This window comes from Cavenderia fasciculata (genome assembly GCF_000203815.1).
Source record: "Cavenderia fasciculata unplaced genomic scaffold Scf_ET2XIPL01COFD4-5, whole genome shotgun sequence".
NCBI lineage: Eukaryota > Evosea > Eumycetozoa > Acytosteliales > Cavenderiaceae > Cavenderia > Cavenderia fasciculata.
The window spans coordinates 850,250-862,587 of record NW_004457695.1 but is presented as its reverse complement, the minus strand read 5'-3'; the positions used below and the strand labels follow the sequence as shown (position 1 = coordinate 862,587).

At 34.4% G+C, this 12,338-nt stretch overlaps 4 protein-coding genes across 4 annotated transcripts; 1 reads left to right on the top strand and 3 right to left on the bottom strand.

The window, feature by feature from the left end:
• Window positions 1-24: 24 nt before the first annotated feature.
• psmD12 (26S proteasome non-ATPase regulatory subunit 12) lies at window positions 25-5,425 on the bottom strand (the record flags this gene model as incomplete). The annotated part of the gene is made up of 12 exons (XM_004355360.1): window positions 25-1,473; window positions 1,553-1,758; window positions 1,847-1,950; window positions 2,014-2,213; window positions 2,349-2,473; window positions 2,882-2,942; window positions 3,655-3,933; window positions 4,006-4,150; window positions 4,239-4,741; window positions 4,830-4,937; window positions 5,049-5,234; window positions 5,348-5,425. The coding sequence occupies 12 exons, from the start codon at window positions 5,423-5,425 to the stop codon at window positions 25-27; spliced, it is 3,444 nt and encodes a 1,147-aa protein (XP_004355412.1).
• A 147-nt stretch (window positions 5,426-5,572) lies between these two features.
• On the bottom strand, window positions 5,573-10,969 carry DFA_07918 (putative protein serine/threonine kinase; the record flags this gene model as incomplete). Its single annotated transcript, XM_004355359.1, has 8 exons — window positions 5,573-5,637; window positions 5,966-6,414; window positions 6,669-7,009; window positions 7,657-7,749; window positions 7,810-8,747; window positions 9,532-9,567; window positions 9,631-9,909; window positions 10,789-10,969. The coding sequence occupies 8 exons, from the start codon at window positions 10,967-10,969 to the stop codon at window positions 5,573-5,575; spliced, it is 2,382 nt and encodes a 793-aa protein (XP_004355411.1).
• Window positions 10,970-11,236: 267 nt separating this feature from the next.
• Window positions 11,237-11,737, top strand: DFA_07917 (uncharacterized protein; the record flags this gene model as incomplete). The annotated part of the gene is made up of 1 exon (XM_004355358.1): window positions 11,237-11,737. The coding sequence occupies one exon, from the start codon at window positions 11,237-11,239 to the stop codon at window positions 11,735-11,737; it is 501 nt and encodes a 166-aa protein (XP_004355410.1).
• Window positions 11,738-11,845: 108 nt separating this feature from the next.
• DFA_07916 (uncharacterized protein) lies at window positions 11,846-12,312 on the bottom strand (the record flags this gene model as incomplete). The annotated part of the gene is made up of 2 exons (XM_004355357.1): window positions 11,846-11,851; window positions 12,097-12,312. 2 exons carry the CDS (start codon window positions 12,310-12,312, stop codon window positions 11,846-11,848), a joined length of 222 nt encoding a protein of 73 aa, XP_004355409.1.
• Window positions 12,313-12,338: the final 26 nt, after the last annotated feature.

Below are 12,338 nucleotides of genomic sequence, written 5' to 3'. Positions count from 1 at the left end.
TTAATTATTTATTTAGGGTTGGGGTCAAAATAATAATAGTTTAAAGAAAATAAATATAATTGATACAATGCTAATGATGGTGTTGTTGTAATAATAATGGGATAAGATGGGATAGTGGATAGAGGTGGCTGGAGATGAATCAGATTCGACTACTTCTTCGACAATTACGGACCCGTCGATAACGGTTACTTTGCGGTGTCTCTTGCATCCACATTCTTTGGGTAGACGGAGGTTGTTGATACCGTTACAGTTTCTCTGGTCAACTTGTTTGTTGCTTGTCGTGTTGAAGCAGTAGATGTAGGCGAGTCGGTCAGGATCGTCTGATGAGCAGATAGGCTCACAAGGCTCAAAGTCCCATTTAAAGAGTGTGCACATGGGCTGTCCACGACACTTTTTTTGGACTTCTGGTGGCGGTGAGATGCATCGGTCAGTGTCTACAGACCGCCAAGTGGCAGCGTCGATACATGTACTCTGGCGATTCTGGAATCCATTCTCTCCACACTGCTCTGAACATCCCGACCAAGGAGACACCTCCCAATGAAACTCTGACGGACATTTTCGAACGGCACACAGTCTCTGGTCGGCGGGCATTCGCTCCAGACACTTGCCGGTGTCATCCTCAACTGCACCGTACGGGTCGATACAATACACGTTTCTCTTTTGTGTGCCTGACCCACAGATCTGCGTGCAGTCGTTCCAGTCGCCCACAATCTTCCACTGCGACGTTGCGTTTCGGAGTACGCATTCCTTGTCCAAGTACTCAATCTCGACAGGAGGTGCGTTTCTTGGCTTGGGTGCCGTTGGTTTGGGGGTTGGCTTTTCACCGCAGTTTCGGTAGGATGGGGGACGGACCGTGTCGGCGCAGTCTGATTCTGGGAGCACTTTGCTTCGTCCAAACGCACATATGACACGTCTCGACTGGATGGCGCAGCCCGACTGCTTGTCCAACGAGCATTTACTCCAATTACCAACCAACCAACGCTTAGCGTCGCATGTGTCCATACGTCCAAATCCAAGTCTACTATTCTCCTGGTCAAAGAGCACCAGATACTGTTCGAGGACGTTTCCACCGAGCGAGATGACATAGTCGAGTGTTTCGACGATACCCGGACACACCATATCGTCAACCAGTACAAACAAACTTGGCACAGCATCCAACACTAGCTCGCTTGGGTTTCTCTCTTTATTAAACAGTATTCTGAGAGGTGGGATTTGTTCGTTGATCTCCTTGTTGGACATCTTACCAAATGGGCTAAGAATACATTTTTTCTCCAAAAAGAAACGTGTCGACATCTTGCTTGCAAACGGCTTCACCTTTGACAAGAATTGCAGTGTCTGATGAAATATCGATGATGGCAATAGTGTATATGGCAATTTAGCATCGACAATTGCACGATAAACAAAATCAGAAACTTGCCATAATGTTCTATCTCCAAGATAAACATTATCAATTTTAAATCCATATGTTCCTCCCTTTAGAAAATAATATTATAAAGTAAATTATTAAATAAATTATTATGATTGTTTTTTATGATTTGTTTTTTGGACATACATCTAAATTTGTTATAGTTAATGGATCAGTTAAAACAGTAGTATCAATACCACCAATCCAAATTCTAGGATTACCAGGACAATAACTTAAAGCAAATACTTCAGATCCATTTGTTTGTTTTGCAAATTGTGCCATAAAAGTAGTTGCTCCTAATCCATATCCTAATCCCAAAACTCCTTGAGCTTTAATACTTGATGCTTCACCATCTAAATTTAATTTAACAATATTATTAATTAATATTATTATTTTCTTTTACTATTTAGTTATTTTTTGAAAGTTGAAGTTTGTACTTACATTCAATAGACCATGGTTTAGATTGAGATATAATTGATACAAATCTTGTAAATATTTTAGTTGTTGTACCATTCGCAAAGGAAAATTGATCTGTAATTTCATTTCTAAAAAAAGAGATATGTAAGTACCTTTTTAAAATATTTGATTGTGTCTATCTATAAATATACCCAAGATAATTTGTTAAATCTGTATATGCACCACTTTGCATTTGTTTTTCGATGAGGGATGTAGAAGATGGTGAATATCTTGGCTCGATAGGCAGACATCCATCTTTACACTCTGTCGATACAACAGCCGTAGTTTTAGTTTGAGTGTCCAAGATTAATTTCATTTTATCTGTATCACCAACAAGTGTTTCAATTCCGTACTATATAGTAAATAATAATAATAATAATAATAATAATAATAATAATAATAATAATAATATTAATATTAATATTAATATTGTTGTTTGTTGTTGGATGGATTTTGAATTGAATCTAGATTATGTGAGGACACTTACCACTTTATATGGATTATAATTACCAATAGACATTAATTGTAAAAGTTCAATTGGTTTAATATTATTGTCATAGAATGCAAATACCAATGGAGAGTATCCATAATCGAGTATTATAATAATTAAAACTATAAATAATTTAATTGTATTGATCACCATCTTTTCTTTTTTTTAGATTCTTCTTGTCATGAATGACCCTATTTATATATATATATATAGATCAATAGTTAATATTTAAATAAAATATTATTTGTATTTTTAAAATTAAAAATTAATTAATGGTTAAGGTTGTTAGTTTGATTGTTGTTGTTGTTTGTTCTTGGTTCTGTTGTTGTTTAATAATTTGTAATATTACATATTATTATTATTAAATATGGTTAATGGTTAATGTTCACAACTACAATCACCTATTTCCAAACGATCCATCTATCCAAAAAAAAAAAATAGATTGTATGATATTGCTGATTGATGATGCTTGTTGAACTTTAACTGTTTCATTCTGTGCATACTTGTAAACCGAGTTATACTCAACATACTACATGTTGGGACTAATTGTATGGTGACGTCGTACGTTGATGATGTCGATGTTAATTTCCACTTTATAATAAATATTAGTATTAATATTATTATTATTCAAAGAGTGACAAAAAAATTAATTGTAATCTTTATAATGTTGAGGAGGAGGAGGAGGAGGAGTGGAGGATACAACTTATCAAACAACTTGTTGTGCTGACGATTAATGTGTCACATCACTATGTGATAATACCATATCACATCAAACAAAAGTCAGGTTGGTTGTGTTGAACTGATGATATTATCAATTGATCTACACGTATCTTGTATCTAACCCAACCATATCAAGTCAAACAGTACACTGTTTGTGGGTAAGACAAAGACAAAGAAAGAGAGTGAGATATTTAACCAATAGATAGGATTGTTGTTGTTGAATTAACTGCGATGTTCGAATAACACACTGTTTACACCCCTCCATCTTCACACACCCTTCAACATTAATTTTTATTTTTTATGATGGTTTTACAACAATACAAAACGTACCACATTTTTCTTTCCATCAATCCATCTGTATATCTATTTAAAGTATTAAAGTATTATTAAGTTGTACAATTATCTTTAGATTTATTTTACTTTTTTTTTTTTCTTTCTTTCTTTCTTTTGGATACATATGCCAAGAGGTTATTATGATGGATAGCATTTCTTTTTTGATGTTATTATTATTCTTTATATTTATTCATGGATCTACAATAGTCTAATTCTCTTTTTTGTTGTATTTATGTTTTGTTTAAATAACCTTATGAATCATAAATTCTCTTTGAATTAAATGATTAGTCTTTTCAACCAAATCCAATAGAGATGAAATATCTTGAGCCCAACCATTGAGGACAGTAGCAGAGTCCTTTGGAGTGATAAAGTTGACAAGACCAGCGGGTCTATCGATTCTGGCAAAAATAGTCTTGTTGGATACGAGATCAGAGATGAAACGTTCGGATTCATCGTCTGACAAGTCTAATAATTGTGATAATCTCTTGGTTGAAATTCTCTTGTAATAAGTTGAAATAACTTTAAGATTCTAAAATAAAATAGAGCAAAAAATAAAAGTTAATATAAATAATTTGTTTGTTTGTTTGTTTATATGACTTACATGTTCAACAACTCTCTTTTTTAAATCATTCCAACAATTCTTGTCACCCTTGAAAATGGATTGAGTATTTAATTCAGTTTCATAGTTTTTAACTAAATTGGTCCATCCAACCAATTCAGATGTCTTGAATTGATTTAATAATTCCCTAAATTAAAAAAATAAAGTATAAATATATTTTTTGATCTTTATATCTTTCTTTTTCTTTTCTTTTCTTTTCTTTTCTATTTTCATACTTATAAACTGGTAAATTATTTAATGGTTTGTAATCATAAATTCTATTTAATAAATCGGTTTGTTCATTGTCCATTGGAGCGAGGACAACATTGAGAGAAGCCAATTTCAAGACCTCGTTTAATTGGGTTTGATCCTTTTGGATGAATGGGGTATCGTAGATTTGGAGATAACAACGGGTAATTTCCAAATAGTTTGCTTCATTTGAATAGTAACGGATCATTTGTTTGTAGAATTCAACCTTGAGGTCGTGGTTCTCTTCTTCGGCCAATGTCTTTCTGTTGACCTTGTTGGCAATGAGTTGGGCACGAATAAAGTCCTTGTTGTTCATACACAATCTCATTTGTTCGATAAAGAATTGCATCTTTTCACGCTTCTCCATCGATCCATAGGTTTCAACCTGTAAATCTTGTAAAATCTTGGCTGCCTCTGATATATCTCCTTCATCTTCCTTGATCTTTGATAATGTACGAGTTAATCTTGCTCTTTCATTTTCAACAAAGATCTAAATAAATCATAGTAATATTAAAAAAGAAAGAAAGTAAATAAGATGTATGGATCAATCTGATTGAAGTTCACTTTCTCTCACGTACCTTTCCATCAGTGATGACTCTTAAAGTATCAATCAATTCTAATTTAATTTTCATATCAGATGTAATATCTACATAGGTCATTGCTTCTTGAACAATAGCTTTAATGGTCTAAACAAAAACATTTCATAAATAGATAGATATAGTATTATGTATGTATGTATTAATATAAATATTTTTTCATTTTACTCTATTTTTCTCCTTCTTTTCATAAATACATACTGGTCTGAATTGACCTCTTCTCTTTGATAATAAAATAAGCTTTTCATTGATTAGATCGAATCTCTTTTGTTCATAACAAAGCTTGATGATTTCAGCAGCTATTTTACTGGTTGATGGAACATCTTCTGCTTGTCTTGTTTGTTTCTCAGCAATCAATAATTGATCAATTGCATCGATAAGTGATTTCTTTATAGCAGTGTATAGGTATATATAAGTATATAAGTCAAATGTGTTAGTTGATCAACTGTAATCTGAATAGATTGATTGATTGATTGATTGATTAATTGTTTGATAATTACTTTTGCTAACTCTCTGTTCTCTTTGATTGCCTTTTCAGCAACGTTTGAGAGATCTTGTTGCATTGGTTGAGCTGTCATCTTTTATCTATCTATCTATCTATTGTGTATGTGTATATATAAAACTATAAATTTAAATTAAATTAATGAATGATGAACATCACCAAGTTTTGATCAAACATCTCACCCCAAAAACTTTTTTTTTTTAATTATTATTTTTAATTTAATTTATTGCTGTGTAACTTGGTTGAAATATTCAAACAAGAGAGTATTTTCATTTAGGGCGGCATGTACTTTTAAATAATACACGATATCCCTTAGCCTTTCTATGCTTTGGTTTAGAAACTCCTGGAGGAACGTTCTCAGAAATAGTGGTGTCTCTTTGTGAAGCTTGAGCTGAGCTTTTCCATCGATCTCTTTGCTTCTTTCTTGGAAGGAAAATCCAACTCGATGGTAGGATTCTTTTTCGCCAAGTACCAGTGGTCGGCGAGGGGTGTCGAGGGGAACAACCGAATTGGGTGTTTTAACAGTGTAGATAGTGCATATAAACACCTTTCTGTACATGATACAGTTGTGGACCGTGATAGGGGGATTATCCCAATTGGGCGATAATATTCTCACTATAGGTATAATAAAGTGGATCCCTCGTTTTGAAAAGATAGAGGCGAGGGTCAGCAGTTGGGGGAAATCCTAATGCACCAAGATAAATGGATGACAATGGGTCTTTGGGATTGGAGGATGAGATTAGTGGTGTGGATTTTCTGAGTTGACCATCCTTTGCATCTAAATGTAGACCTCTTATGTGATCTATCACAGCAAACTCTGATTTGTCCAAGTTTACTCCACATGTGGATTGGTCCTCTTTGATCCATTGGCACTGTACCTTATTCTTTTTGGGTGATCTTGTTGTATTGGAGACCAGTGCGCTAAGGTGACTTTTAATGTGATCGTGGAGAAGACAAACTGTTAAATTGGGGTGTTTACAACCCATCCATCTACATGTGATTGGTCGCTCATCCTCCCATCTCGAATGATCTTCGTGAATCTGGTCATTATCATCCGGAGTTATCCTAGAAAGATTCCTAGCCACTAGAGAAACAGCTAGCTCTACAAACCGGTCGTCTACCAAAGAAAAGGGTTCATGAACCAATCGTAGGATACCAGAACTGCCAACTATGTGAACCTTGTGAAGTGATGAGTCGAGAGGCCCAACAATAATCCATAGACGAGATATATGTGTAAAATGAAGTCCATCAACATTTAATCAATACACATGATTCGAAAAGAAGAAAAGGCCAAGGCAACAAGAAGACATTCTTGGTACTCTATAGTCTTTTTGATCTCACTTGCTCCACTCTCTTCTCCTCCTCCTCCTTGATATTTTTGATCTAAATCTTTAATGGAATTATTGAAATGTTGTTGTTTATTGATGATAAATAGTGATCCTGCTTTCTTTTCATCTACCATATCACCTGGAAATTCTTCTCTTGGATCTACTATATGTTTTTTTAATCTTGATTTTGGAAATACTACATCATCATGCATGATATCATCCATTGACATGAATGATTTATTAAAATGATATCCTGGTCCCAACGTTTGTCTTTTTCTCTTATACTCTTTTTCTTGTTCTTTTGTTAATATTACTCCCATCTCTCTCTCTCCCTAAGTAAATTTAAATTAAAATGAAGCTTTGTATTATTTTTTTCTCTTGATAACACCCAACTGCTTATTTTTTTTTTTTTTGATTGGTTTTTTTGATTTGATTGCTCACTCACACCTGCAATGATCACACATAATATATCTTGACTCATTTATTCAATCACTATAAACCACTAACCCCATACACATATTTATCACGCTTATCACACAGATCAATTATTATATGTAGTAAATTTATAATAATATAAAAGCATGTTGATTACACAAAAAGATATTCTTATAAATTTGCACAATAAAATCGGTGGTAAGAAACAGTAATAATAATAATTTATTTCCCAACAGCAAATTTGATCATTTCCTGGTAGTCGGTTTTGAAAGCCGCATCCAAAAGACCCGTCTCATGTGGATAGAGTGGTGCAGATTTCCATAGAGACAACAATTGAACGGGTTCGCCCAACGATGCTTGATGGACGTGGGTCTTGGGATTGCGCAGGAGAATATAAGATCTTGCCAAAGACACCAAATCATCGGAAAAAGTTGATGCATGATGGCCACCATTCGATAAAGACACCAATACGGCATCAGATGCAGTGTAAAAGGTAAGGGATAGGCTCTCTTGTCTTGGTAGAAAATGTCCAATCAATAATCACAGGTCCATCATTGGCCATTACGATATTTGGGGATCTGATGTCACGATGGACCCGACCTGTAGTATGGTGAACTTGTTGAAGAATACGGACAAGCTAAATATATATATATATTAGAAGGGATGATAATTTTTAACAACAAACTAAATATTTTACCTTTTCAAATGTATTTGGTGTAAATTCCTCAGATGAAAGCACATCTCCAACTGGTGTAATGAGACTCCATTCGTTTCCATGTAAAATAATCGAGCTGACACCATGGATATTTGGCATGTCTTTGAGTGCCTGATATTCTTTCAATCTGTCTTGTTCTTGCTTGTAAATCTTGAGGACCACTTCTTTCTCTTCATGAATAGCAGAGTAGACTGTTGATGAAGCTCCCTCCTTTAGGAACATTGATGTCCTCTTGATATCCAGTGGTACGTCGTCGGGGAAGCCAGAAGTAACTGGCTGGTGCAGAAGAGAATAAATGTAGCGAAATGCAGTATCTCCAATGCGCGAATGGAATGGAAGCGGTCCAAACTTCCTGTAACTGTTTCCACCTGTTCCCTTTGCCACCATCCAAAATATAATGGATGTTTCATTGACTAAGAAAGCAGTAGTGGTTTTGTGACAGGTATTGTTGAGGATAATGTCTGCATACTTCAGGACTTGGCCAATGTGTTCTGGTGCGAAGTTGGCACTCGTCTTGGTGTCTCCAACTACTTGGACCCAGTCTTGTTCGATCGGCATCCCTTTGACCACAAATGACCAGTCAGGTGCTTTGGGGTTTTGTGACTTTGATCGGTTATCCAAAAGATAAAAGTTCTTGCTTGTGTCGTGCACCTCCAGTGTTGATGTATCCTTGGTGAGCTGCTTGAACTGCTTGACGAGTTCTTGATGCAGTTTGGTCTCAGTTGATGAAAGGTTCTTACCAAAACCCTTTGGCTCTTTGGTTTTAGTCAATTCGAGCCAAAAAGGGCCTGTTGATATATTCTCTTTAATTTCATAAAAATAGTCAGAATATGACACAGAGTGAGATTGGTTTTCAAGTTTGTTGTTTGCCATTTTAGAGAGTAATGTCACCATCTTATCGAGTCTTGGCAATAAAAGATCTAAAGGATTATTGATGGAAGGATTAAATTTATGTGAGATGATCAATAAATGATAAAAGTATTGTTTTCCGAATAGGTACGTGAATCAAACTAACAAACAAAAGGTGGGGCTTGAGTGAATGCAACACGATGTTATTTTGAAAGAGGGAACAAACGGTAACAAAAAAAGGCTGATGATAATGTTATGCAACATCTGATTGAAAGATAAATGATAAAGGGAGTATTGTTTAAATTTAATAGGATAGGTGCGTAATCAAACTAACAACAAAAGGTAGAGGTTTGAGTGAATGCATCATCACAAAGTTATTTGAAAGCCCAGTGATATGAATGGTGATATAATATTAGGAATGGTTGGAGGTGGATTGACCAGCAACAAAATGAGGCAAGTGAAGGCCTGTAATGTGAGAACAAACAAAGCAAAACAAAATGATTGAATGATGGTAATTGGTTGAATCACCAATTAGGTATGTTTGACAAAAGGAGTGGATAAGATGGAAAAGAGATGGGCGATAAAAATAAAAGGATGTAGAGTGATAAAGAGTGGTGTAGCTTGGTGAATGGACAATGGTATTTGATTTGACCAAAGGATTATAAATATGAATGAGCACAAGAGGTCAATGACATAAAAGATGAACAAACAAAATGACAAATGTTTAGTGTTTGGTTGGTTCGACAATAGCAAGTGGTTAAAAGGAAAGAGATGGGTGGTGCATTGATTGGTAATGAAAACAAAAAGATAATCAAAAGAAATGGTGTAAAAAGAGGAGCAATGATAGTGTCTTACCTTGGGGAGTTGGGGCAGAAATGCCGATGGTAGGTTCTATAAAAGTAAAGGAATCAGTTAACACCAATTGTTAATTATTTAATAATTGTTGATACATACTTCCAATAAGAGTCTGGATCGCAGAATAAAGAGTATTTGATTTTCCAAAGGTGAGGCCAAAAGATCGCAAGACTTCAATCGTTAGATTTGAAAGGCTGGCTCCATCGATATCTTGCTCTTTGAAAGTTACGGAAAGGTCTTTTACGTCTTGATTTTTATGAGTATTTGCCCATTCAAAAACCTCTTCCTTTGTCCAATCTTTTGGTGTTACTGTAGTTGCATTAAAATAGGATGGTGAGTAATGCTGACAAAAGAAGACTTTAAATGAACAAGCCACCGCTGAATAATATCATACCTTTATTTGTTTCTGCCATTTCTCTTGATGGGGAAGGAAGTGTAGATCTTGTCGAGGTGTATGTATCTATTTGTTTGACAAATAAAAGAATAGAAAGGAAATATATATAAGCACAAAGAATAAATAACTTTGTGAAATGAAGGATCGATGTCTATCTTTTTTGACAAATAATTGAAATACGATGCAAAGATGAACAAACAAATACACCCAATGAGAACTAAAAGAATAACAAATAGCTTGATAAGGTAAAAACAATATGTCTCACAAAGAAAGATAAAATTACAATACAAAAAATAAATATTCGAACAAGGGATGCGAATGAATATATATATGAACAAGGTGATGATGATTTTCTTTGTTGATGGCTAATAACGAGAAATATGAGGTAGAGAAACAATAAATGACAAAAAAGAATAAATACTTGGGTAGAATATGTAACAGAAAGAATACATAGTGGACTGCTGCGGAAAGAGTGCATTTATCATCAAACTCCAAGAAAAAAATATTGTAATTATTAACAAAAAATATAAATAAAATCATTGGAAGATGGGTGAGCGATGATAAGAAAAGACCTATAGTAGGTGGTGGCAGTGTGATTAATAGATGACTTGAACCACACAACACCCGCGTGACGAGCAACGGTCATAATGATGGGTGGTGGTGGTAGTGGAGGGAATCTGACGAATGACAATCATGTGCGAACAAGACGAATATGTTGGCTAAATAGAAGATAGATGTATAACTATCATTACTTACCTCTACTGCTGCTGTGTTGATGCGATAGCGATTGTTGTTGTTTAATTAAAAGTTGTTGAGCAGCAGATAGAGCTTCTTTGCAGGTGTGACGACTATGCCACATTTACCAAAATCAGCCTCTGTAAACACTGCGATACTCTCTCCATCTACATCATTATCAAGAAGCATCTGGGCATATTCTTCTCTTACTTGAACTTCTTTTGTAGCCCATTCTTTTACTTGTTTTGCTGACCATCGTTTGAAATCGCTTTGTGATGCAATTTCTGTTATTGTCAAAGCATTATACATGTTATGATTAAAAGAGATGTCGTAAGATAATAGAAAACATGGGTTCTCCTTTTAATGTTGTTGTTGTTGTTGTTGGTATTGAAATTCTTGTTTGAAACACTTTGACACCACATCCTTTTTTTTTTTTTTTTTTTTCGATCTCTTATGTGAACAAAGATTGGTACTACTAAAGAGGGTAGTCTTCTATTATAGATATAGAGGTCCTATAGATTCAGATCAACTTTGAACGATAACAGCAATTTATATTTAATATACCAACATTCTATGATGACAGTAACATTCAACCTATTACATACAACATTGATAGTCAATGTTTTGTCTCTTGTAATCGCTAGAACCACTCTCACTAAAGCATTCTCGTTTATCATCCAATCCAGGTTATATTTCAACTTGGTATCATATGTCTATTCATACAACCAAATCCATTTTGTAAGAATTGGTAAACTGGTTACACTTTGTGTTGATTCACCTCCAACCTTGACAATGCAAACTACAGCTTCAGAAGTATATACTGATGTTTTTATTCCTGAAAGATTTAGACCTCCCAATATTCAAATAGTTACAGTATCTACATACCAAAAACAATCTCCAACTTTATTTATCCACCCATGTAGAATCTGTTGTTTATTGGATGGACAATTGATAATCCAAAATAGTGATGGAAGTGGAATACCTTGTGATTCCAACCAATCTTTCCATCGATCCATTTTCTATGAGCTATGTTCTTTACTAATATTTTCTATCCAAATTTTAAAGTTAAAATTATGAATTTATAATCCAATATCTAAAATCAATCCAATATTTTTTTATTTTTCTAAAATAATTTTAACCTTTTTAACCTTTATCATTTCTATCCAAAATATTAAAAGTTAATAATTAATTCTAAAAAATAATAAAATACAATAAAAATAAATATTTCTAAAAATAAATTAACTATTTTAACCTATTTAATATATAATGAGCCCTGAAAGGGTGAATGCTTGTAAACTTTTTTGGGAGCGCCAGCGATCCAACGCCCAACCCACACACTAGAATAGAGTCATTCTTATTCGAGTACTCGAGTCGTACCTGTAGGCACATTAGACATCTTGGGGGGCAGAGGCCTGCCCTAATATGTTCATACAAACATTCATCATCTGTGTATTGTTTTCTTCACTCCAATTGTCACCTCCTACACTTTGGTATAGAGCCTTAAGTTCTTGTTCGGTCTTGAATGTGGGAGTTGATTTCTTTCGATGGATATATGGTTCAAAAAAGGCCTTCATCTTTTCAGCCTTTTCTCTATCAAAACCTTTTGTAATTTCTTCGAGGGCTTCTTCAGCCGTCATTTGAGGTTCTATCATGATGGTGATAAATAAAGTATAAAGTA